The sequence below is a fragment of the Pistacia vera genome, unplaced genomic scaffold, assembly GCF_008641045.1.
Source record: "Pistacia vera cultivar Batoury unplaced genomic scaffold, PisVer_v2 Contig22, whole genome shotgun sequence".
NCBI lineage: Eukaryota > Viridiplantae > Streptophyta > Magnoliopsida > Sapindales > Anacardiaceae > Pistacia > Pistacia vera.
The window spans coordinates 432,577-459,998 of record NW_022196024.1 but is presented as its reverse complement, the minus strand read 5'-3'; the positions used below and the strand labels follow the sequence as shown (position 1 = coordinate 459,998).

Below are 27,422 nucleotides of genomic sequence, written 5' to 3'. Positions count from 1 at the left end.
GGAGTTTTGCACTGAATTTCCCAGAGTTCAAATGCTTTCTTCACTTCTCAAAATCTCAACTTTATCACTTTCCCACATCTCTTTCATCTCCAACAGCCCTAAAACACTCCCTTCTCAGTCACTTCTCCGTTGTGGTGGTGGTGGTGGTGGCGGCGGCGGCGGTTCTTCAGCTTGTATTGTTCATGCAGGAGAGAAAGATGCACAGCAGTTTGAGATTGACCCAGATGAGGCCAAAGCCGCCCTTCAAAAACTTGACCAGCAGCTCCAAACCCTCTCCCGAAAACAACCTAGAACTCCAAAGATAAAGGGTACTTTTTATCAGCTCAATTATTATTTTTGTTTTCATCATTTTATGATAATGTTTTCTATTCTTATTCTGATTTTTTGAAAATGTTGAAAATGATTGGAAAATGCGAAAAATAGTATTTAAAAATCTGCTTCTTGAGGTTATGATTTGTGCAGAAGCATGACTGAAAACTTATGAATGAATCAATTCTACTTGTCTAGTCGAATTCCAGTTATGCATTTATCCTGTTGAGGAAAGTGATGCATGGCTTTTTTAATTCATTTTTACTTAAGCTTTCTATCAGTAATTGGTGAGTGTAAAGTGCGTTTAACTTCATAGCGGAATAGCTCAGACGATGATGGATGAAGCAGGGCTTTTGTTCTTCTTTCCCCTTGCTGTATTTTGTCTCGATTTTGACTATGCAATGATTATAAAGCAACCGATTTTAGAAGAAAACTCAGGTTTCATGAACTATAGTAATGAAAATCCAGGTTTTCGCCTGCTAGTGATACCAGTTTAGTGGTAAATTTTAGTGCAGATGTGACCAGAATGAAGGCAGTAGAGCCATTTTTTAGTACACAGTTGCAGCTTATAAACTGCATTAAATATATAGGCTTTTGGATTTCTGCATTTTTTGAATTATTATTGCTACATTCAGAAGATTGTTGTGTCAATTGATCGATAATCTTTCTTTTGCACGCAAACTGTAATTGGTCATTACTCAATACACTTTTAGAATCATGGACAAACCTGTTAGGGGGCAAAGGGGGGCTGGTGACCCCACTCAAAAAATTCACCAATTCTACTTAATTTTCTGTTTTGATTAGGTTGTACTCGTGTTAATGTTTATATATTTGACCCCACTCACTTTTTCTATATGTATATTAAATTATTTGCAATCCCACTTAGTTTCCCAAATTAATATTAAATCACTTAACTTGCTTCCCTAACGTTAATTCCTGGGTCTGTTCCTGCTTAGAATATGTGTGTTAGGATTTCTGTAGGTTTCTTTATATCTTATTTCCTCTGGCATCTGTTTTGATGCATATTGAACTCTGGCCCTTTGCACTTCAGTTAAAGTTTGAAGCTGCTTAAGTTTCAAACAAGAAAGCATCAGGATAGTTAATTTTGTCAAGTTTTCAGAGCTTGCCAAGTTTTGGTTTTCAAGTGAGGTTGATATCAAGATTGCATTATTTGTGCCTAAACGTTTTGATTTTCCGGTTACTAATTGCAGCGAAGGATGTGAAGCTTACAAGGGGTCCAACAGATGAAGAAATGCCAGAAATTTCAGGCTCTTTCCTTACCAATACTGCTTTTGCTCTCCTCATCTTCACCATACTTTACAATGCACTATTTTATGGAGTAATAAAGCCTGCTATAGATGGACCTGATGATGTATCAGAAGCTCCTCCGCCTTCCATGGTGACAGAATCTCCGAACGCAGCAGTTTTGCAGTCGCTGCTCTCAGTACCGAAAGATTTCCTTCAACTCTGAAATGTTGATTATCTGTAAAAATGCTTAAATTAGAAACTGAAACCCTTTTCGAGTCTTAGAATATTTGAAGTAAATATATACTTGAATTATCCGAAATCGTTTTGAATGTTATGAATTGCGAGGCTTGAGCATGGTTTTTGGTGAAGTATTAATTTCGTAATATGAAGGTGAAATTTCTGAAACCCAAGAAATGATCAATCAAATTTATAATACAATGTCCTCACACCCGTAGGTACGAGACTAATTCCCGAATGGTGCTTGAGTAAATGTCTCTGGCCACAAGATGCTTCTAGTGAAATTCAAAGGTATAAGACTAATTTTTGAACGGGCCTCGAGTGAATGCCTTTGGCCATGAGCTGCTTCTAGTGAAATTTGAATCTTTGACATCATAGGTAAAGTTCGCTCACTGACAATCCAGTTCGATAGCTCGTAATTTAAATTTCAATACTTTAAATAAGCTTAAAAAGTGCTTATGGAAGAAGCTCAAATTCTATAAACAATTTTACGATCCAACCAAACAACTAAAAGACCCTTGTCGAGTCTTAGAATATTTGAAGTAACTAAATACATGAATTATCCAAAATCATTTTGAATGTTATGAATTGCTAGGCTTGAGCATGGTTTTCGGTGAAGTATTAATTTGGTGATATGAAGGTGAAATTTCTGAAACCTTTTCGGAATTTGATTTTGTAAAATAGGTCTTTTTGATGTTGCGCCTTAAGATGTCAACACATCCGAAGGTATAAGACTAATTCTCAATTGGGGGTCAGGTAAATACCCCTGGCCATAAGCTGCTTCCAGTGAGTTTGCCTATTGGGAGTCTAGTTATCAGTTGAGTTACAGTTGGCAATTTAAATTTTAATACTTTAAATAAGCTTAAAAAGTGCTTATGGAAGAAGCTCAAATTCTATAAACACTTTTACCATCCAACCAAACAACTAAAAGGCTTTTAAAAGTGTTATAACTTTAAATAAGTTCTTTCGGACAATATATAAGCTTAATCGACAGATGATTGAGATTATATTTCACGTGCAAAATAATGCGATCTCAAAAATAAAATATGCTAAATAAATAACAAATAATTATATTTTTTGAATTTTTGCCTAAATTTCAATTCAGAAAACCCATAAGCTCAAAGTTTATTTATTTGCATTATATGTTGGAATTTGTTGTCTTTTTTTTTTTTTTTAATTGCATTTAATCTTTTATTTTTCAATTAAATTATTTTTCGTCTTTGACCACTTTTTTTTTTATGTTTAATTAAATTAAATTTGACCTTCAAAATCAAAGGGCCTGCACTCACCAAACAAATCAAATCTATGGAACTATTTGGCCGGCCATATTAATTAATTAAAACATTTTCAAGAGTCATATTAAGAAAATAATATTATTTATTATTTATTGAATAATCAAATTTTATCTCAACCAATTTGATATTTTATTTATTGGGCAAACCACTATCTTGTAGTGACATTTTTTTTTAATTATTATTATTATTTTTTTAAATTTAAAGCAATGAACCTTTTGTTGCTTCTCCAAAATTTATTATTTTTATCACATTAAACCTCTTACGCCTAAGGTTTACAAATTACAGACGGTCCAGAAGTTGTAGTTTACACAACTACACCTTTACTATAATTTTTTTTTCCATTAATAGAAACTTTATTGAATTACTATTAAATGACAAAATTACCCCTAAAAATAAATTCTTAAAATAATAAAAGACCGGTTCTAAAAGATTATTTAAGAAACCAAAAGCAACAAATTTATTAAATTCATAAAAAAATTATATTAAACCCCGCCAAGTTTGACGAATTTCTTTTTGTCGAGCTTATTATACAAATAATTTGTCGTTAACTCAGAAGTCAAATCACAAAATAGTTTTTACACAAGGGTGGTGATTGTAAATATCCCAAACCTTGAACCATATGTAATTTTCACAAACCGAAGGGGTATGAATAATTTTATTCTATTATTATTATATAATATCATTGTTAATGAATTATTAAAAATCCAAGAGATTACAAAGTTTGGATCTAGATCTCAATTCTAATCATCAAAGACATACGCCTAATCCATCATTTATTTATAATTATGATTAGGGTTATTTTTTTCCTTCAATTTCTACAGATTACTCCAACCGTTATCCATATTGATTAATTAATTATGATTTTATATTTAATTTATTTGACCGTTAAAAAGATTAAAAGTCAGTTACAAAATCATCCATTATTTGGTCTAAATTAATTTAAATTCCTTAATAAAAACAAATAAGTGATTTGACTAGTGAGTCTCAATTAAATTTTTTAAAATATAATTTTTTATATTTTATATAATATAACTAAAGCATCTTCAAACTTAAATAAGTTAATATATCAAAATAAGATTCCTTTAATTTGTATTATCTTTATTTTTTTATATAAGACCTGTGTATGTGATTCTTTTGTAAGTTTTAAAGCACTGATTATGTTATGTTAATTTTTGAAATAAACGACTATAAAATTATAAAACCGTTATCTTAAACATGTTTCGATACCATATAGTATAAAAACAAAAATATGACAATAAGAATTTAAGTTGATATAAGCCAAAAAATCTCCAAATCAAAGGGCTGCAAAATTGGAGTTATTTAATTCATGAGTCAATAAATAATTAATGAAATGCAAGTGGTTTTGACCAAAATTAATTAAAAAAAAAAAAAACTTTGTTTTGATCATTATCGTTTCCTTAATCAATATTAAATATATATAATTTTTTTAATTTTAATTTTGCATAATCTAGAAAGTTTTAAGCATTTGATCTATCTTCTCAACTTTCACAATTTAATTGTGGTAGGTTAAAAGTGAACTACCTTTTTTCACGTTTTATTTATTTTTTAATTATTAGTATATATATATTTATGAATTAAAATTATATTATACAATGGGCTTGTCTTTCTAGAAACCTATTTTTTTTTCCTAAACTATTTTCATGTTTTTGAAAAAAAAAAAAAACTAAAAGGGCTTTCTAAAATATTTGTATCTCCACTTAAAATAATAAAATAAAAACGATTTAACTACAAAAAACACGTTTTGTTTCTCTCATATATATCATTTTATTAGTATAAAATAAAATAAGATAAACATTGACGATATGAAATAATAATTAATTGATAGTGATAATATTAATTAATTTATTTATTTATTCAAACTTTATTTATACATTTTCAAAATTGATCAAATCTTTATTTATTCCAATGATAAAAACTTAAAAAAAAAAATACCAATAATTTATCCTTAATTTAATGAGGTATTAGGTAGATCGAATAGTATACATAACACATAATATCGACTTATAAATATTTTGTTATTCTGGATGTTATTTCGTGTATGCTCCAATAAAAAAATTCTTTATTTGGGTAACGTTAACTAATATAATATATTAAATACTATAATTACCCAATTTTTTTTAAAAATTAAATTAGGATGTAAAACCCAAAACTAAAATTGGCAAAAATTAAAATGTTTTTATTTGTTTATGTATGTTGGATTTATGGGTATTTTGGGAAAAGAAAAGTTAAAGAACAAAGAAGACAGAATGGTTGTTCTTCTGTCTCCTTCCTACGTTGAATCCTAAGAAGACAAAAGTTACAAAACACTACGAAATTTCGCATAATTTTTAATTTTTTTTTAATTTTTAATTACAGAGACTGCAAAAGCACCAAAGCTTTGACTCTCTCCATTTCATTTCACATTTATTTCCAATTATTTTCATTATTTATCCACTCAAAACCCTTCATTTGTGGTGCAATTTAAGGCAAACCTCTTCGTTTTTCTAACCCCATCTGGGTTTTTGGTTTTTTTTTTTCCCTCGAAGTTCCCATCTCAGCATCAAGGGTTCTTGCAAATCTCAGGTGGGTTTTTTTCTTTTTTCTTTTTTGTTTATTTTTTTATTATTTCATTTAAAGTTTCAATTTTTTTAATTTCTGGGTTTGGTAAGTTTTTGAGACTAGAAGAGAAGAAATTTTGAATTTTTTTATGAGCTTTGGTGCTGTTGGGGGGTTAATAGTTTTGGATTGTCTGTGATGGTTGTTTTTTAGACGTTGAAACCTTCCAAATTTGTTGGAAAGTGCCTTTAGGGAAAACACTTTTGCTTTGCTGAAAGGGAATTGATGTTATGTTGATGAAGTTTTGATTTTGGGGCATTGGTTTTGTGATTTGCTTGTGGTTTTTTGTATAGGAAGGTCAAAGTTTGATTTTGTTGATCTTATATAAATTAACCAGGTCTTGTTGGAACGTCAGGGAGATTTTGAGAATTTTGAAGCTTTGAGTCATGGGAAATTGCTGTACAACACCTACCTCTTCATCTCAGAAGAAAACAAAGGCGAGAAGGAACAAACCAAATCCATTTTATGGTGATGATTATGTAGTAAGCAATGTATCTGGAACCCATAAGCTCAGTGTACTGAAAGACCCCACGGCTCATAATATTTCAGTTCAATATGATCTGGGTCGTGAGCTCGGACGAGGGGAGTTTGGTGTAACATATTTGTGTACTGATGTAAATACTGGTGACAAGTTTGCTTGCAAGTCTATTTCAAAGAAGAAACTGAGGACTGCAGTGGATATTGAGGATGTGAGGAGAGAGGTGCAGATCATGAAGCATTTGCCTAAGCATCCAAATATTGTGTCATTGAAGGATACTTATGAGGATGATAGTGCTGTGCATATTGTGATGGAGTTGTGTGAGGGAGGAGAGTTGTTCGATAGGATTGTTGCGAGAGGGCATTACACAGAGAGAGCTGCTGCTGCAGTCATGCGGACCATTGTGGAAGTTGTGCAGGTTCAGATAATTACTTTGTTATTGAATTTCCATTTTTATGAATTTGATACTTATGGCCTTAAATAGGATTTTCAATTACTGAATTACCTATCATATTATTTTTAATTTGTTTTGATGTGGTTTAGACATTAATGGTCTGCGGAGATTTACTCTTTGATAATTTAGAATTTTGGAAAGTATGATATTGATATCCTGCAATTGGTTTTGTACTAGATGAGTTTTTGGAAGTTCTTGCACACACAGGCCTTTGAAGTCAAATATTAATATTGAAACTCATTTAAATTATTTGTGCTATGACTTCTGCTTTCTTTTTCGTTTTTTTCCCTCTTTCTTTTGTTTTGGTTACCTACAAATCCTTTTTTTTTTTTTTTAAAAATTTAATTTCTGGGTATTCTCCTGAAGGATTCTGTTTGTGAAAGTTGGTTTTTACACAGATGGATAACATTCCTCGAAAATTTTGAATCAAGTTTCCTTAAAATACTTCCACTTAATTGATTTTCTGATTCCTTTTGCCCTTTCTTTGTCTAGCACTTGACTTGCTGGGATTTATTTAGTGGTTTCATTAACTCTTATGTCTATTACATCTTTTAGAAGTTGGCTTCTTAAACTTCTCAATACTCATTTTGATACAGAATAATTGTTTCAGTCATTTTGAAGTTGGTTTCTCCATAAAGCTTAAATGTTCTGTGTTAGTGCATCTTATCATGTGGTTTACCCCATATGACATATATGATATACCTGTGCATGTGTGCGTGCATGCATGTGTTTTGGACCATTATATTCACTTACTCTGGTTCTGCTCTAACTTATGTGGTTCTTGTTAAGTATGCTATCATTTTGGTGAAATTCTTGCACCATAATCTTAATTTTCTCTTTTTGTATTATTGTCCCATTTTAGGTGTGTCATAAGCATGGAGTGATGCACCGTGATCTCAAACCAGAGAATTTTCTGTTTGCAAATAAGAAGGAAACTTCTCCATTGAAGGCAATTGATTTTGGGCTGTCAGTCTTCTTCAGACGTGGTAAAGCGCTATATCCTAGCTCTTGCATGTACCTATATATGTGTTATTTTTATTATTTTTATTCTATTTTTAATTTAGCTGGAAAATCAACATTGTAGCCTATCATGTCACCTTTATACCTTTCTATTATACTGTATTTACTGGAAAGTGATTTTTTTCTACAGGTGAGCAATTTAATGAGATTGTGGGAAGTCCATATTACATGGCTCCAGAGGTTCTAAAGCGCAATTATGGTCCTGAGATTGATGTCTGGAGTGCTGGAGTTATTCTGTATATTTTACTTTGTGGTGTCCCACCTTTCTGGGCAGGTTAATATTTTTCTTTATTCATTTGACTTCAATGGGGTTAGACTATCTCTAGCTCTCTTTCTTTTTCTTGGACCTGCATGAGTTTTATAATTTGTAGGGCTGCGGACCAGTGCTTGGTTTGAGTGTAACGAAAGGAGGGAGTACATTATGAGCGTCCCATTTCATTTTTTCTGGTTCTTAATTTTTTTCTGTTGGAGGTCTTCACATGCAAACACATATCATGTTCATGTGTATGGTATCTCATGTTTTATATTTGCACTTGCTTCGTATAAAATTTCTGTGTTCTCAATGCAGAAACTGAGCAAGGTGTAGCACAGGCAATTATTCGCTCAGTTATTGATTTTAAGAGGGACCCTTGGCCTAAAGTTTCTGACAATGCCAAGGACCTTGTGAAGAAGATGCTTAATCCTGACCCGAAGGAGAGGCTTACAGCTGAGCAAGTGCTAGGTAATTTCTCTGATATGCTTTCCCTATTTTTTTATTTTTTTTAAAATATGTTTGATATGGTTTAGATATGGTGCGATATAATAAAAAAGCTCTCTCTTGTGTATGCAGAGCATACTTGGATACAAAATGCCAAGAAGGCACCGAATGTTCCACTTGGTGAGACTGTGAAAGCAAGGCTTAAACAATTCTCTGTAATGAACAAGCTGAAGAAAAGAGCTCTAAGGGTACTATTTGAATTCCTGCTACATTTGTTTGCTTCTTTTTTGGAGTCATGAGAGGAAGTGTTATCAGAGTGTCAAATGATCATGAAAAATTGTCCTCTCCGCTTTGTATTACATTTTAGATGACTGAATCTTGTTTCTTCTGCAGGTTGTGGCTGAGCACTTGTCCGTGGAGGAAGCGGCTGGCATAAAGGAAGCATTTGAAATGATGGACACTAGCAAGAGAGGCAAGATAAACCTTGAGGAGCTTAGAGTTGGGCTGCAAAAAATTGGCCAAAACATTCCTGATGCAGATGTTCAAATCCTAATGGAAGCTGTAAGCATTATTCTGTTCTCAACATAGCTGACAAGTTCTCAAAGCATTATCGACTCATTAATTGGATCATATTGAACTGAATATGGTAAAGAATTCGTTAGTTTTGGTAAAAATAATGATTGAAATTTCTTTTTCTCTTTTTCTTTTTTTTAAAAAAAAAAAAGAGGAAAAAAAGAGAAAGAAGAAACCAAGATAGTGCATTGGAGAAAGTCTGAAGATCAGTATAAAGTAAAAGCAATGAATTGGGGGAAAACGGTTTCCTGAATTTCACTAATCATTTGATTGAATAAAGTCTCAGAATTAGATTTTTTTTGGTTTCTACAGGCTGATGCTGATGGGGATGGAACTTTGAATTATGGAGAGTTTGTTGCGGTTTCAGTTCACCTTAAGAAGATGGGCAATGATGAGCATTTGCACAAAGCTTTTGCTTTCTTTGATAAAAATCAGACTGGTTACATAGAGATTGAGGAGCTACGAGAAGCCTTATACGATGAAGTCGAGCCCAATAGTGAAGATGTTATCAATGCCATTATGCATGATGTTGATACAGACAAGGTTTGTGTCCATTTTATATTCATAGGCAATAGGTCATGTCCAATAAAAATGACTTTTAACCCAAGTCATCATTATTTTGATTATTTTTCCCCACATTCCACAATGAATCATATTTTCAGGCTAATTAAGACAAAAGAGTTCAATGTCATTTCTCTATTCCTCAATTCAACTACCATGTGGTCCTTTAATTCTCCCTGTGAGGCCTTAGTTTTGCTGTAGATAATTCTTTATTGAGTGGTTCGTATTTTGTGCACATAATAAAATAAATCATTTTTGGCCCATTTTCCCTCATCTCAATGCCTATTTGCCCTACCTATAGGTTCATTGTTTTCTGTCATTTAATCTTGTTTCTAATACTAGAAACTCTAAGAATGCTTGGTAATGTTTTGCAAAATTGTTTTGTAAATCGGAAACAAGATATTGGATTTTGCATTTTCAAGATTAAACAAGGGTTTGATGTTTTATTTGAAAACAGTTTCTGTGAACAAAAATAGTGAAGTTACATCTGGTATGATCCTTTGGAGAACTGGAAAACAAGTTTTATAAGTTCTTCAAGCCAGACCTCCAAAAAATGACCAATTTAGCCAAATGCTTTTAGAGAATGAAATCGTTGACATTAGATATTAGCCCCAATCATGGTTGTATTCAACAATTTATATATTTAGTATTTGCTTTAGAACCTTATCTAGCTATATTAGAAGCTCAATCTTGTTCCATTTTTGTCTTGCAGGATGGTCGCATAAGTTACGAGGAGTTTGCTGCAATGATGAAGGCTGGTACAGACTGGAGAAAGGCATCCCGACAATATTCACGAGAAAGATTCAACAGTTTGAGCTTGAAGTTGATGAGGGATGGATCATTACAGTTAGCCAGCTGACTATAGAAGTTATCCGAAAGACTGGGGAAAAGAAGAAAGATTGTTTAATTTTGTTATTTTTTCAATTTATTCCCATGTGTAGGTAGGATTAGGATGGCTTGGTCTTAAAGTTTCTTAACTAGCAAAAATGTTTAGAATCTATCTGTTTATGTAGTTTCAAAAGAAGAAAAAAGAATTCTTTGAAGAGAGATGGAAAGATTGTTATTATGAACCACTATTAGTGGTTGTACATATTGAATTAGGCTTACAGGCCCTTTTTTATTTAGAGAAATATTTATGTAATAGCTTTTTATTTGCTTTTGCTTTTGCCTGAAATGACTTGGATCACTTTGAGACTTTTGGTAGCAGGAATGACTTATATCTGGATTAATATGTTATTCTTTTTACGGTTGCAACATTCCAAATAGAGCAATGAAGTTATACTTTTGTTTTGTGTAAACAAGTTTCTGCAAGAGTTGCAGTGGCGCCTGCCACAGTAATTAGCTTTTGCCAGTCATTAGTTTTTCTCATTAGACTTAAAATTCTTTAAAACCAATGCATATTAGATTCACTTTTACATTTGTCACGAAAAGAGTTGGCAACACCAGGCGCGACTAAAGTTAGTACTTCTTTTTGGTGCCAACAACAGTAACTGCCGTGAAGTAAGCTGTGTATTTGCTGCAGTGTTCCCCACAAAATTTTTCATTGGAGTCATTCTCATGCTCAACTGAATTTTACCTTTTTAATTTTAGAAGAGGAATAAAGAAAGCAATACAATAGTTGAGTCATATGTACACACTATCATAAGATAGGAAAAGAGAAGCCAGTCTCATTTATGGTACAAGACACTGGTGAATACAAGTATTTACAGAAATTCTCTCAAAAGTTTTGTAAGACATCTTCCTCTACAACTGCCTTGTTTCAATCAAGGTTTCACCTTCAAAATTGGCTGGTTAGACAGAAAACTGATGGAATAGATGCTCCTGGCTCATGGGCATGGTTGTCGGCGTCTTCTGCGGCATGCGATAACAAGCTGTAGAGAATTAGACAAGATGAAGACAGCAGATTAACAAGCAGCATAGAATCAGACTAAATGTAGACGGGATTAATGTTTGGATGTGCACTCTGTACCTTTTAGGTGCACTTCATGAAATTCCTTGAAATGTACACAAAAACATGTTTGATGAAATTCAATTTCTTTCTACTGCCATCAATGTTTTATGTACATAAAAACATGTTTGATAAAATTCAATATCTTTCTACTGCCACCAATGTTTTCTCTTTTCCATAGTAACTGATATCTACTTAATCAACTAAATACAATTTCAAACTTATAAATGAGAAGAGAATGTTTAAATCTTAAACATATGGAACACAAAATTCTTATACCTCTCCAACCATACGGAAAACCAATTTTCAGATGAATGAAATTGGAACTACCCATCCTTCAGTTAGGCCCTGTAATGCCACAATCAAAACTGTCAGAATAATTATCTACTGAAAACAAATCAGTTGACTGCACAAGTATAAAGCGCATCTGACCAAGAAGGTGAACTGAAATTCAGAATGGTATGTTAGAAGCTCATCCACACACTGGCTGAAATTAAGTTCAACAAAATTTGTTTATGCCATTGTTTTGACAAAACTATTGCACAGGTATAATATGCTGTGGCAAAACTAGGTACTGCAGTTGTTCATACTTCATACTAGATCTTATCTTCTTACTAATCTTAGCCAATTGAGCTTCTTCTTCTTCTCCTTTTTATTTTTTTGGGTAATATTTTAATAAAGAGACCCAAAAAGAACAAGTCATTTGTTTTGACATTTGATTGGATTCCTAATTATCTAGGTTCAAATTGTGCTCAGGAAGTAATGTTGGTATTGAATTCACCATTGCTAGCAAATATCTAAAAGACCATAAATGTTGATAGTGGAAACAAATATATAAGCGTTTATTTCTGATCAAAGAAACATATAGGTCTAAAAGACTAAAAAGGGAAGTTTTCTTTCCATTTCTAGAAAATAGTTTCTACAGAAACTAAGGTCACACATCTACCAGTGAAAGTGATTTGTCGAACAACCAGTTATGTTTACAAATGAGTTAGGTATCACTACCATATTGCAGTTTCTAGCAACATGTTAAATTTTCAATGACCTACTATTATTAAGGATTTATCTTCAACATTTCCAAATCTAGAATTCCTGTCAGTTAATCTTTTGAGGATGAACTGTCAATACATTGATGACTTTCTATATTCTTTAGTTAGCTTATTTCTTTGAGAGATCAAATCTTTTTCACTAATGGGATGAAAATTAACAAATCCTGTTAATAAATATAGTAGATTAACTTGTATTGCAGTGGATAGCCTAACTGTCAGATCTTTTGCAATAGCACAAGAGGTCCACCTTTGGGGGAATTCAAATTAAACCTCATTCATCTATTTGACTATTGTTCACATTCATAAAAACTGACATCTAAGATTCACATTGCTTGATCATGGATTCAGTTAATGTTTCTAATCATAATTTAGTTGGTTCACAAGCTAGGTTTATCATTTCTTTGAATAATCAATTATTTATACAAATACTTCAATGCGTGACTAAAATATTTTGTAACAGATCTTCTATTCACACATTCCAAATGAGATCCCTCTTTATCTTTCACATTCAATCAAACCTCTAAATTGCTAGAATTATAAACACTTCTCCCACAAAATTTTTATTTCTAATACAAGACAAGACTAGAGTCGCTTTATGTACAGGAAAATGTTTCAACACTGATCTTCTCCAAGGTTTCTGAGTCAAGATTTAACACGGTCCAAGCCATGCTCACGCATCAAGGAACCTAGCATGGTGAGACAATTGCAGAGATAGTGAAATAATAACATTAAACTCAATGTAAGATTATATTACATTATTTCTTTCATAAAATATTTTCCTCACAATGTTTCTTCATGTTGAATTTGAATCATTAGTGATAGGTTTCATTTCAAGTACAACAAAAATTTCTTGGTCAGTTATTTCCTTCTCCTACGATACAGTTTCCATTTTTTGATCATTTTAATCCAGAGTCATGTTTGACTAAACCAATAAAACCTTTCTAATTAGTATTTGGAGAATTAATTTTGTATGTCAGCAGCACTTTTCATGACAATGCTCTTTGTTACATTCATTTTTGAGGATACAACTAACGATCAACACCTCTCTCTTTATTGGTTTAGATTTTACTTTTTTAGTTTCCCACTTTCTTCATGTTGATTATGACTCCTCAAATAAAAACATTGGAAAAGTCATGGTTGGAATGAAATAAGGTTCCTTTAAGATATTCTGGAATTTCTTCACCACCTTCACAGTGTCAGTCATAAAATTTAGATGTAAAGGTCTCTGAAATTACGAATTCTAGCTAGAGATTTAAAAGAGCACAATATTTTTTTCACTTCAAGATTCTTCATAGACACAGAGAACATTCTGCCAATAGAGGAAGCATTTGTATTCACTTAGCAACTTTAATGGACAATTCATTAATCACTCTCCATTCTAGATCTCCTTGCTCTTCCTATCCAGCTATCAGAAGATAGACCTGCATTTACTTGGAGACAACTTAGCATTACTTTGTATAGTTTACCAGCTTGACTTGTCTGTAATTAACCTAAAAGAGATAGGTTGATATTTACCTTACATCTTGGTGACACCCAAATAAGGAAAACAGACTCACACCTAGTGTTGATAATGTCCACACATACGTGGACCATTTTTAACATGAACTTCATAAATTTCATAGACTTACAGTTGTGCTAGAAGGCTTCTAGAAACAATTTAAGAGATCTTAACATTTTTGCCATATTGTTTTACTTATGATGGACAAGTTGGTATTCAACTTGTAATGCCACGTATATGAGCGTCAAATTTGCAAACGCCGTTAGTGAACCTTTAGAGATAACTTAAAACCTAGAAAATATGGACAAGAAAGGGCCACGTAGCATTCATTTCGATAAGTTCGAGAACTTAAGCTAGCTATATTAGCCCTAGAATGGAGAAGTTGAAACTTACCTTGTGTTCTTTGCAATTTTCATACTCTTCCCCTTTCCCAAACTTGAAGAGATGAGTACTTTTACCCCTCTTTATTGTGAATACTTGCTTCTTTTTTAAGTTTTCTAATATCTCTTTCTTTAATTTCCTCTCATTTATCATGATTAAGGATTAACTAGACTCATTTTCATATGCTTTTACTTTGAATTGGATCACTCTTTCAATTGATTTCTACATTAATTGACTCTTTGATTTCTTCTAATAATTCCTTGCAGGTGTTTTGCTGGTGAATCTTGTATAGCTATTGATCCACACCAATTTCTTCAATTCAATTGTTGGATGATTTGTATTGATTATCTCTTTTTATATCCTTTTAGAAGATTTACATAAAAAAATATTCTATCAACACGCTAATGAATATTGAACATGCATGTTTGCAACCTTTGCTTAAAACTTTTTACCAAATTGATTCTTGTTTATAGGTAACCAATTTTCAAACTAATATTCAATTCATTTATTTTTTTGCTTTCTTGTTATTGTTTGATCATCAATCCCATTATATGAGCAGCAATCTGTTTGTTTGGTTACTCTTCAATCATTGATCAACTAACAAGCTTTTCCTTTTCTTTATTGCACCTATCATTTAATAGCTTTTGATATTAATTTTTTCGCTTGAGTTTTGCCTATTCTCTAAATGAGCTGTGCTTAATTTTATCAAATCAGTTAAATTATAAGTATGTGAGGAATTTTGACTTGAATGTTGTTGTTATATTTTATTCTTAATCAAAATTTAAGTACATGATCTATGATATCAAGAAACTCACCCCAGAGATTAAGTTCATTTGTATCAAGTTAGTTCTTGGGATAAATTCTGACCAAAAATAGGTAAAAAAGACAATTAACTGCTCTGTTGGCAAGAATACCCTAGTTTTCAATAATGAACAAGCATGTGAATGTCATTTAGACATATACATTGACAAGATTTTGATTACATTGCATAATATTGTTGCACCATTTGGTATAAGGATTTCCCTCCTATTTTTTGTGATGTTTACTCCATAAAAATTTACCATGTTCAGCTTGAAGCATTTAGCCAAACAGGAAGTATATTGTTGATTCCAAGCCCTTTATAAGATTGCAAATTCATTAATGAAATTCAAGTATGAAAATTGCAATGTCCTACTTGAAAATTCCTAATAAAATGACTTTAGTTTTGTAGTTCTGTCAAAACCAGGTAAGGATCTTCAGGTTATCTGTTCAGACATAGCAGATGTTTTCCAGTAAGTACGTTAGCAGGTGGAGGTACTTTAGTTCGTCAAGGAAGTTCTTGATCTTAGATGTTCAAACTTAGCAGGAGTTTCCAGTAAGTTCTTACACTATTTTTATTCTAACTAATTGAGATCTTCAAAAAGTTCAGGAGAACTCTTTCTACTGATCTTGGAGCAACGCAGGTATGCATCTATCAACTCTACTTGTGATTTTCCTAAAATGTTATTCATTAACTTGATTTGTTGCATTATTTATCTAATATGCATAAGTTCAAGTAGGATTGTTGTCTACTTCTGTTTTCTTGTTATTGATGTGTTAACTAATCATCAGAGTTCTAGTGGTTTTTAAGCTCTAAGTGTAGATTTTAAGTTCACAAATTTCCCAGTTTGATGACACTTAGGATTCAAATAGAAAAGCAAACCAATTCCAATCAATTTAACTGCATCCACTCCAAGGTAAAATACGATTAAACGGCACTCATTTAACCAACAAAATCTAGAATGACAAGTGATTACCCTTATTTGATATACTAAGCCATCAAAACAAGCAAACATTATCTGAAATGTTAGGAATCAATCTAATGGCTTGAAGTATAACCCATCAAGGTTTGTGATTAATTTACAACTTACTTTCAGAATCAAAGCCAACACTTTCTATCATCAAGAGCAAGTCATAAGTACCAAATCTAAAGAAACTCCTAAGAGTGAAAGCGACTTTACCTCCTCAAAACAAACTAAAATAATAGAAAACTTTTAGTTATCACTTCAGTCATATAATCTTCAGATAATAGCAAGTACACTCACGTGTTTTGCGCATTGTTTGGCTTCATCCAACTAGGTCCTTTTTTTCGCATTCAAAACCCTTGCTGCTCCTTACTGGATACATTGTCTTTAGATCAAACATTGAACTTTTCAATTTTCCCTGCAAAATATCAGGATTTTTTTTGTCAGCAGCTACTTCAAAAGCCACTCACTCTCTAATTTCATTATGACTCCAGCTTATCATTATTTTTTTTACAACATTTCATCATCAGGCCTCATGAAAATTGAATCTTTTTCACTTTTAGAACACCTGAAATTCTAATTTACTAGAACACTCAAACCCAGATATCAAATTTACTTAACCTAAGCCAAATTCATCTGAAAATTTCATAAAGGATCATAAAAAGCAATTAAGATATTAAACAAAACAACCAAACCTGAAAGACTTGAAGAGATAAACCCTAGATTACATATCTTGAAGAGATCAACATTTGTAAAAGACTTTCAAGCTCTTTCATTTTAATTTTTAACCCAAATTTTTCTCCTTATAAAAATTAGCGGGAACTCTTGTGGGTTATTGCCACGTGTCCCTCCTCACTATGTCAAATCGAACTACACCCAATCCGGTAATGTTACTGTTGCTTTAGTAGTGTGGTATCTAAAAAATGGTGCGTAGGATAACATGTTTTTTTTAAAAAAAAAAAATACGTTATGTCACAGGCGGGAGTTTCACGCCCCAAATAATAACTCATTATGCAGAGGGACAACTCTTTATATAAGTCCAAAACTTTTCTAATATGCTTTTGATGTTAGTTTCATGACATTCAACGAATCAGATTTACTCTAATACCACTGTCATGGACTGTGAGTTTTTCACTCAAAAGATTAACCCATTAGATAAAGAAACTCTTCTCTTATACGTTCAAGACTTCCTTAATACGCTTTTCAATATAGGATTCGTGACACTTAGCATTAACCCTAGAAGCCTTTTAAGTAATAAATTAGCACTTAAACCTAATATTATATAAGTTCACTATCTAAGGTAGCCATATCCCTCATCTAGATTTGTACATAAAACATTTGTGGAAAAAAATAAAAAAACACAAAAGCAAATATATGCTCATGGTGTGTAATATGTAGAATAGTGAAAGTGAAGAGTTGAGGCAGTAAGTAATAGGTAATTTTATACATCTAAGTACAATTTCAAGTTTTTGTGTTCAAAACAATGTGTTATCTTATTGGTATGATCATATGACATATCATGCTAACTCATTGTTTAATGTTTGGGTTAATTACTTTACACCCCCTCAAACATAAACAACTAACTTGTTACCTTCACCAACTAAGGAATTAGCCACTTAGACCCTTTACCATCAAATTTTTTTATGTTAAAGTTAAATAACGGAAAGGTAAATTTGACATTTCATGCTAAAATAGGTATATTTGACATTTCATGGTAAAATACATAATATAAAATGAAATATTTTAAAATAATAATTTTTTTAGAAAATTTTTAAAAATAAAAATATATTTTAAATTTTAATATTATTCTAGAAAATATATTTTTAAGAAAATTTGTAATCGTTGATTGTCCTACATTGTAGAAACCACTTTTGAGATTGTTGTTGCAGTTCATTTAAAAAAAAAAAAAACAATTTTCTAAATTTTTAAAATTTTCAATTTACACAAAAAAATATGTATTTTAAAAAGCATATTTTTAATACTTTTTTTTCGTTTTTTAATTTACAAAAACATTTTGATTTTTGATTGTTTTATTTACAGGAAAATATATTTAAAAGGTATGTCTTAATTTTTTTTTCCTTTTTTTTTTTATTTTACAAAAATGAAATATTAGAAGAAATACAAGTAAATATTGTTAACATTCTTATGCCTTTTTTTTAAAAGCAACACATATAAATGCTTTTAATGAAATTACATGGGTGGAATGGTCAAATCTTAAAATATCTATGAGTATATATGTAATTACAAACTACGGAGACATCATTAAGGGTATTTTGGTCCTTTTGTTCATCAACTATGGTTTTCTATCGAAACTGACCGTCGAAGTTGACGATAGGGTGTCCGAGTAATTAAGTCCTCAGCTGGTGAAGGTAGCTTGTTATTTGTTTCTAGTTGAGGGGGTGTAAGTGACAATAACCCTTAATGTTTACATGTGAGAAATGATGAAATATAAAAGATAATTGTTAATAAAACTACTTTATAAACAGTAAATAGTAATTTTCATTTTACGATATTATCTATTATTTAAGTAATGTATCGGTATTTATCCAAAGTGTTGTAAATAATAAAATTTATTTTAAAAGTTTTTTTTTTTTAAATTAATTGTTTATTTTTAGTTAAATATTTATGCTAAGCAATGGTAATAGATTTTTAGACTAAATTAAGTCATAATTTCATTTTACCAATATCTATTTTATATGTTTTATCTATCAATAATGTTAGACGTATAAACAAATTTTACAAAGATTTTCATACAAAATGATGTAACCGAAAATGAATAGAAGAGTAAATACAAAAAATCAAACTTATTATATTCATTCTTCAATCCATTTTCTGCTACATTAGTTTGCATAGAAATATTTGTCAGATTTGTTTGTACATCTAATATTATTCTTTATCTATTTGGGATATATAATATTATTGAATAAACGATATAAAACACTTAAAATATAAAAAAAAATTACGTTAAAACTTAGTAGTTATAGCATTACTTTTGCTTAATTTTTTTTTTTTTTTTTTACTCAAGCTTTTATATGAAGTGAAAAACTGAACTTTAAATTTCCAACTTTATAAAAATAAATGTTGTGCACCCTATGTATGGCTATGTAATAAGTTTATTACTTGTTATAGTGTATTACTTTGAATGAAAAATGACAAAATTTTCATCCAAAATAATATATTATATAGTTTCAATCATGTAAATGATGAATTGATGTGATAACGGATATAAGTAGGTTGCAAAAATATAATAATTGAACTAAAACTTAGAATGCATGGTCACTAACTACCGTTTTATTTATACATTTGTTTATCATTTACATATTAATTCGATATTTTATTATGAATTTTTTTTTTTTTTTTTTATAAGTAATAGTATGATATTTGATATGTTTAGTATCTTCCGTTTTTTATAATCTCGAAATTTTTTTCTAACTCCAAGGAAACTACTTCATTCATGGTATGTTTTTTAGTAATATTATACATCCGGAGAGATATTTCAAAAATTTTCATCTTAAGTGATGTATAATTATTTCTTTATGGTGTTTGTATATCATTTACAAAATCATTACTTTATTTACATATCAATGTCATATAGTATTTAGGATGAGATTTTTGAGATTTTTTTGGGGAGATTTTCATAAAATGCCCTTAACATTTAGTTAATACTCAAATTTGTGTCACTTTCACAAGAAAGTATCCTTGGGCGTTAACTATCTTTTGATGAAATTAGGGTTTAAGGGTCGTTTTTGATGATTCCCCGTAAAAGTGTTAGGAGTTTGAGTATTAGCTAAACCCCAAGGATAGGATAGAATTTGAAAATCTCCCATATATATATATATATTTTTTTTTTTTACAAGTGACAAAAGAGATAATTAGATTTACCCCCAAGGGTTTTGGTCTTTTAGCCAAAATCCTAATGTTTAAACTTTAAACTATTAAGATAAATCTCCTTTAACCTAATAGACGTTAACCCACGTAAAGGTAGAATGGCAATACACTAGTAGACATAAGAATAAAACATGTAATTCACTCAGATCTATATAAAAAAAAAAAAAAAAAGTTGTTTAAAGTTAGAATTTGATTAGAGATATTAGATAGAGGGGGTTTTTTCCAAGTATTTAAAAGGTCAGGATCTCGATGTAAGCCAAAAACTCAGGGTGAAATATGTCATTCTCTCTCAATGACAAATCTTATGTTAAAATTATATATATATATGATAAGAATCTTTGTATCTCATAATTTTTGTGTCTAGAATGGTAGATTATGTGTTTATTATTTGCTCATATATAGGAGTAGTGTTTAATTACTATTCCGAAACAGGGTGTTTAGCCTAAATTAAGGTTGTTCAAGTTCAATGACAGAAGCCTCTGACCCCACTCTGATGTGTCGCTTCGCAGAAGCCTTCCCGCCACTTTTCCATGCTGACATGGCGTTTATTCTCTGGCTACACTATGAAACTACACAACACACTAAACACCACCTGCACCTATTAAAAACACAACTCACAACTCACACAGCACACTGTCAAATCTCAACTGGCACAAGGTTTTTCCCTCTCTCTCTCCCTGGTTTGTCTTCTGCCTATAAATTGCTTACCAAGTATTGTCTTTTCACTGTCCATGCACTGTTTCTTCGGTTTCAGTACTTAATTTGCCTCATTGTAGTTCAATTTTTTTCCACAGAAAGTTCTTTTTTTTTTTTTCCTTTTCGGGCTTCTTAAATTTTCTTGTATTTTTTGCAGGGTTGGTGCCCCTATTTGGTTGCTACCAGTAAAGTTTAGTTCTTTTTGAAGTTTTGGTTGGTGGGTATGTTCTGATTTTTTATTCTAGTGTTTCTGTTTGGTAAAGTTTTGATTTTTTTTGGGTTGAGTGTAGTTTGTAGTCTTGGTTTTTGATGAATTTGGGTCTTAAATTGTGTTATTTTCTTGCAGGGTTAGGGCCGTTGTGTTGCTACTGTTAAAGGTCAGGTTATAGTCATGAATTTGTGATGACATGGGATTCTTTGAAGGCTGATTGTTTTGCTTTCTGTTTGAGTTTTTGGTTTATTTGATTTGATCATTATTTGTTTGTGATGTCTCTTGTGAATTTTGGGTTGCATGTGGCTTTTTGAGGCTTTCAAGAAGAGGGCTTTTGCGTTTCTTACATCAGCATTTACTTTGTCGTTTTGGTTTCTGAGTCTCTCTCTCCAATGTTTTCATTTATTGTGTTTTGAATTGTTTCTTCATGTTCACGATTCTTTGGTCAAATGTACTTTACCATCTTACAATTTTAAGTAATTTTTATCACTTCTTGATTTTGTAAAGGGGTTCTTTCATATCAGCATTCAAGTTTTCATCCTTATGGTTTCTGGACTCGTCTTCAGTCTCTGGTTTCTTCAATTTTTTGCTGCCTGATATCTAGGGTTTGGTCCTTTTTTTAAAGCTCTTTTGAGGTTCTTGTCTTCAATTTTGTTGAATTGGGGTTTCCAAGTATCAAAAGTTAAGGTTTGTTTCTTCAATTTTGTGCTTTTAATCTTGTATTTGACCAATTTCTTCTTGAAAGGATGATTGGGTTTCATATCTGGCTACATTGTTACAGAAATTTAACAAAGTCTTTGAGCATGTTTGGAGTTATAGTCTTCAATATGCTTTGCTATTGTTCCATTCTGTTGGCATTCAGGTTAAATTTCTTGCATTCTGTAATGCTTTTATTTATTTTGCTTTTGTTTCATCGCATCCTGTGTTTTTACACCAAACAGGCTAATGGTCTCTAATCGATCATGGCTTTCATGTGTTGCAATGGATTGTGTGCTTGGTTAAATCTTTCGGCTGTCAGTTGTGGTTCCAAAATGCTTTTCTTGCATTTGATTGTGCCTTAATCTTATTTCCAATAGAAAAGTAATTAAGCATTCAAGCCACTGTGGTGTCCAAAATGCTTTTCTTGCATTTGATTGTGCCTTAATCTTATTTCCAATAGAAAAGTAATTAAGCTTCCAAGCACCATACATACAGCCACTGCCAAACAGTTTTAAAACTCATGAATCGAAACTCACTTGCACACTCAAGTACAAATAAAACAGTTTCTATGATGGGGTTGGGCAGATAAGTTGATTAATACGTGCAATGTGGATGTTATTCAACAATTTATTTTTCTTTGATCGATTCAGGTTTTTAGTTTTTTCTTGCATTTTTGAAGTTAAATGGGAATGCATTGGGTTGGGAATCATTAGATTTTGTTGAGTTTTGAGTTTTCTGATACTAGAATCAATGTTGGTTTTTTCTCAAGTTCATAAAAGTTCTTGACTACTTTGGTCAATATGGGTGTTCTCATGCAGCAAAGATTGATACCATAAGTTATGGGATTGCAGTGATTTTTGTTGTGTGTTAACTTTGTATTTTGAGTATCAGCATTTAAGGTTTTGTCCAGATTGCTCTCGTTTTACAATGTCCTCCAATTTCAACTCTTCTTCGGTGAAAATCTAAACATCTTATTTCATGAATCAATCAGCTAAAGCATCTCTAATCATTTTCCCTTGCACTAGTGTGGTACAATAACTCTACCCTTCTTGTCCTTAGCTTCTGTGCCAAACGTATACCATTGGCGAGATGATTGTTGATGTTCTGCAAAATATGGATGTTATAAAGAGTTTGCATTGATTATAGTTCCCTTCTTTGTTCCAGAACATCTTGCATAATACATTTATCTTGCTGCAGTAATCAAGTCTATTTTCCCTAGTGCCTTTCTAGTTACCTTCTACAGACCAGCTCCAACCAATCATATATGGCTTTTCCCTCTAATAAACAGTAGAAGGGTTGAAGTAAAGGGTAATCTCCAGACTTCTGTTCTGATCAAATTAGGGTTTGTTTTAATCTTCTTAAAAGGTTCTAAATTCTAGTAGAGTTCCATGGGTTTGCCTTTACTTTGGGGTCTTGAAATATGTTGAACAAGGAATTCATATTTCTAGTTTATGGATGATTTCTGTGGTCTTGAACTTCCAGAAATGCTGGCTTTATTAACTGGTTGTGTTTTTAAAACTTTGTTCTAAGTTGAGTTATGAAGGCTCACTTGTTACGATTTTTAAGGTATATTCTTATGAGTATTCTATGATTTTGCAGGATTCGTGTTTCATCTGGTACTCATTGTTGATTAGGAGATGGCAGCAAATGTGTATAGGAAGAGATCCGGATCTGTAACTCTGAAGGAAAGCAGAGGTGAAAGCAAATCAGAAGAAATTGCTGTGGGTGATGATATGACAATAGGGGCTATGAAAGATGAAATAGCCAGGAAGTTAGCTGGTGGGCGGCCTACTGGAGAGGTCATGGCAAAACCAAGCAAGTTAGGAGACACGGTGCAGGTTATTGGTGGAGAAGCGCTGGCAGAGACAGATCCAAACAGTGCTCCTAAGGGAGAGCAACCATTGGCAAACGAAAGCAACTCTGGCCAGGCTAAGAAGGAAGAAGAAGGCACAGAGAAAAAATCTGTGATGGAGAGTGACGAGAACTGTATAACTCTGAGGCGGAAGAGGGGTGCGGATGGAGAAATGATTCTAGCTTATTTGCAATCGCAAGAGAGAGGTTCACCAAGGCTTCGTCCAAGACAGGTGCCCACTTTCCGGATGGTAGATTTGGGTGAGAATGATGATCACCGAATTGTTGAGAAAAGAATCAAGGTTTATTGGCCAGAGTCACGGAAATGGTTTACTGGGCACATCAAAGCTTTCAATGCCAATAAAGGGCTGCACAGCATTCTCTATGATGATGGTGACAAGGAGGAGTTGAATTTAAGGAAGGAGCGGTTTGAGCTTGAAATTTTGCCAAATGAGGGTTTCAACTTGAAAGCTGATTCCAGTTCCAAAAAGAAAGGTAGGGGATTGGATGGTAATGAGGTGAGTCCACTTACGCTGCCAGAGACGGCATTTAAGGTTGAAGATGCTAAAGAATTGATGAAGAGTCCAGTGTTGAATGTTAAAGCTAAAGAAGTGATGACGACTCCAGAGACAAAGAAGGAAAACGTGTCCAAGAAGGTGGGCAAATTTGGGAGCTCGAAATTGCAAAAGAAAAGTACAAAAGTTAAGCAGGATTCGGCTGCAGGGATGGAGAAAGTGGATGCAAAGATGGAGGTTGATGTGAAACCAGGTGATGAAGTCAAGAAGAGCAAATCAGAGGTTGATGTCAACGTCGAAAAAGCTATGGAAGTTAATCATCAAACAGACAATAAGAAGGCTAAAGCTCTTGAAGAAGTTGGTGAAAAGTATGCTGAAGGTCAAATTACCATATTGGCTCTAGCTGCTGTGAAGAACAAAGACGGTTTGGAAGCTGGTGATGTGAATGGAGATATGGAGGGCAGAGAAAAGCAGGCGGAACCAGAGAACACAACAGCTTCAGAAGATGCTGTAATCAGCTCCATTTTGAGCTTTCGTTGCATGAAAGACAAGATGAAGGATCTGTCTCCTACAGAAAAAGTTGAGGAGGAAGCAATCAAAGAAATCAGTGCTCAAGGAACCTCAGATGTCGATATGCAGCTGTCCCAGATGGAGTCAGCTCCCACTCTCACCATTGAGATTGCCAGTGCTGCAGTCAGCAAGTTGCTTTTGCCAAAGAATCCTGAAGAAGGAAACCCTGATCATCTGCCGGAGGACCTGAAAGCAGAGAAGCGTCAACCTGAAGAAGCGAGCAAGCGGGGGAAGAAGTCAGCGAGCCAGAAAGCAGTGGAAGGAGGGAAGAAGACAGAGGGCAACTAACCGCCGAAGGAAACAAACCTTGGTAGGAAACTTTACAGTTTAAACAAAAGAGTGTAGGTGTTCATAACTTACCCCAAAAGAATAGGTGTAATTTTCTCATTTTCAGAAGGATGTCTTTTAAGTGGCTGGATGGTTCTCAACGTTTTATCATTTTGACATTATCCTGATAAGATCAAGTTTTTACCTTGAAAAGTTGCAATTGCTGTTGTTTTTAAGTTTTTGTGGTTCTGTTTCTGGGATTTTTCTGTAAAATGCACCATTTTCTCCAACTTTTGGCAACTTTGGTTCATTGGCATATCCCTTTACAAAGAAACTGTATTTATCTCTTCATGTATTTTAATTCCATTCATGAACTAGTTCTCAATTTCTTCATAAACTTTTTTATAAACCATCAAAAACCCTCCATATGATTATTAACTACTCTCTTGAATTACTAAAAATCCCTCTGTTTCAGGGGATTTTCAATAATTATATTGATAGTTATTGAAAAACCTTATGTATGCTAAAATTAAACGATCTCATAAGGGGTGTACGAAATAAACCCTTTTAATTTTTTATTTATCTTCTTATTTTTCTGCTATAGCAAACAAAAAAACTGGATTTGATTCTTCTTCTTCTTCATGTGTTTCAGTTCCTTTTAATTTTTGTACAAACTTCTTATGATAATAAACTGTGATTAGAACTGAAAAAAAAAAAATAGAACACAAGTTGTAGAAATTTAGCAGAAGGGTATTTTTGAAATAAAATTAATTTTTTAATTTTATTAATATTTTATATTTAATAAATGGGTTTATAATAAGATTTTATGAGACTTAAATAACACTGTTTTTTTTTATTTTAATTAAAAGTGAGATAATTTAAAAGTAAAATATAAGAATAAAATATTCCCCCCTTGAGGTTTCATCTCAAGTATCAGAAATAATAATTTACCCCCTAATATCAGTATTTCGCTAGGATTTTGCTATTTAATTTAATGGATTAAGTGTAAAATATGTTGCTTAATAAACGGATACCTAACATAACAGTGAAAAGAAGAAGGAGGTGAATTATTATTTTTGATACGTGAAGGGAACTATTGTATTTAAAGAAACATGAGGGGGAAAAGGTATTAAACTCAAAATAAGATTATTCAATAAGATCGTATTTGAGGCTTAAAAAGGAAGAGTAAAGGACAGCAATGTAGAAAGCCTGTCGCGAGAAGGCAGCAATTGCTGCGCTGTCGCGATTGTCACTAGCAAATTCTCCCAATTGGAACTGTAATAGTTTAAAAGGACCTTTGTTCCTATTTTTACTTTATTCTATTATCATATTCTAAAAATTTAAAAATACATCTATATCAATATTTTTTAAATCTAATTTGATTTTATTAATAATTACTTTTCTCACAGTCATTTGTGTAAGTTATTCAAAAATTTTGTATTCAAATCTTATAAAATGATCATTTATTATATTTATATTTTACCTAATTTATTAGGCTTATAAAATATTCAATGAAACTAAAAGTTTAATAGACATCAGAAATTAATTGAGATATACAAAAATGGATGAAAATACTCCTATAATATATATAAAAAAAAATAGTTACTACTTTTATTAAATGTGTAAAAATGAATTTAATATATTTTTTAATTTTATACGTGTTACGAGAAGGCAACGATTGTCGTGTAGCTATGATTGTCACTATCGCTTTCTTAATAATTATAGTTAATCCAACCAATTATAAAATAAGGTTAGTGTTAGTGTGTTAGTTAATACAAATTTTCTCTTATTCTCTTTAAATCAAAACAATCAATTTTTGAGTGATGCTTTTTGGCCCCTCCTTTCTTATCTTATTAAATCCTATTTTCTAAATATATATTGTTAATAGTTTTTAGAGTTATATAAAGGGACAACGATATTTTCCCACCCAAAGTTTGATGAAATAATAATTTCCCACCTATCAAGTTTCAAAACGACATTTTCCCACCCACAGTCCGTTAACTTTAACTAAAAAAAGATAGAATGGTAAATTTACAAAACAGTTAAAAGGTAGTTATTTCATTTTATCTTGTATATATAAACTTTAAAAAAAAAAAAAAAACCATGAATTCAAACGCTTCCTTCCTCACCCAACTGCCACTTTCCACTACAACACCATTACCGATCAAGCTCTCACCTATGCTCAGTTCATCGGCCAAGTTAACTCTATCTCCTCCTTGTTAGTGTATACCCTAGGAGCCAATCGTGTTATTGGTTCCATGACATTATATCTTGTAAATACTCTTTTGAGAATAGAAGAAAGAGTTATCATTTCATACGTTGTTTACTGCTTCATTTGTACTATTTATAATGCATGTGAAATGTCCAGATGATATAAATTTTTAGAAGATCAAATCATCGAAGCATTCCCTACGTAAGTAATGTTAATTGGGCAATAACATTGTATAGTAGGTATGCTGAATGCCTCCATTTGAATATTATGTGATGGTATTAGTGTGGGTGGTTATAAGAGTTATGTCACTAGGGCATTAGCATGGACAAACAGTTAGTGAACTATTTATCAAATATGACCGATTACGATGAATCACATAAACATTT

General features: G+C 32.0%; 3 protein-coding genes across 5 annotated transcripts; all 3 read left to right on the top strand.

The window, feature by feature from the left end:
* Positions 1-31: 31 nt before the first annotated feature.
* Positions 32-1,896, top strand: LOC116130356. Its single transcript, XM_031416105.1, has 2 exons — positions 32-308; positions 1,521-1,896. The coding sequence occupies exons 1-2, from the start codon at positions 32-34 to the stop codon at positions 1,778-1,780; spliced, it is 537 nt and encodes a 178-aa protein (XP_031271965.1). The 3' UTR covers positions 1,781-1,896.
* A 3,475-nt stretch (positions 1,897-5,371) lies between these two features.
* Positions 5,372-10,648, top strand: LOC116130335 (calcium-dependent protein kinase 7-like). Of its 2 annotated transcripts, XM_031416081.1 has the most exons (9): positions 5,372-5,672; positions 6,061-6,601; positions 7,500-7,623; positions 7,788-7,931; positions 8,226-8,378; positions 8,487-8,602; positions 8,748-8,915; positions 9,240-9,470; positions 10,201-10,347. In XM_031416081.1, exons 2-9 carry the CDS (start codon positions 6,092-6,094, stop codon positions 10,345-10,347), a joined length of 1,593 nt encoding a protein of 530 aa, XP_031271941.1. In that variant the 5' UTR covers positions 5,372-5,672; positions 6,061-6,091. The 2 variants fall into 2 exon arrangements, with proteins under 2 accessions (XP_031271941.1, XP_031271942.1); XM_031416082.1 differs by lacking the exon at positions 5,372-5,672 and having other exon boundaries at positions 6,092-6,601; positions 10,201-10,648.
* Positions 10,649-20,625: 9,977 nt separating this feature from the next.
* LOC116130393 lies at positions 20,626-25,131 on the top strand. Of its 2 annotated transcripts, XM_031416146.1 has the most exons (5): positions 20,626-20,695; positions 20,869-20,932; positions 21,058-21,088; positions 22,819-22,929; positions 23,221-25,131. In XM_031416146.1, the coding sequence occupies exon 5, from the start codon at positions 23,259-23,261 to the stop codon at positions 24,843-24,845; it is 1,587 nt and encodes a 528-aa protein (XP_031272006.1). In that variant the 5' UTR covers positions 20,626-20,695; positions 20,869-20,932; positions 21,058-21,088; positions 22,819-22,929; positions 23,221-23,258; the 3' UTR covers positions 24,846-25,131. The 2 variants fall into 2 exon arrangements, with proteins under 2 accessions (XP_031272006.1, XP_031272005.1); XM_031416145.1 differs by lacking the exon at positions 22,819-22,929.
* The last annotated feature ends 2,291 nt before the right edge of the window (positions 25,132-27,422 follow it).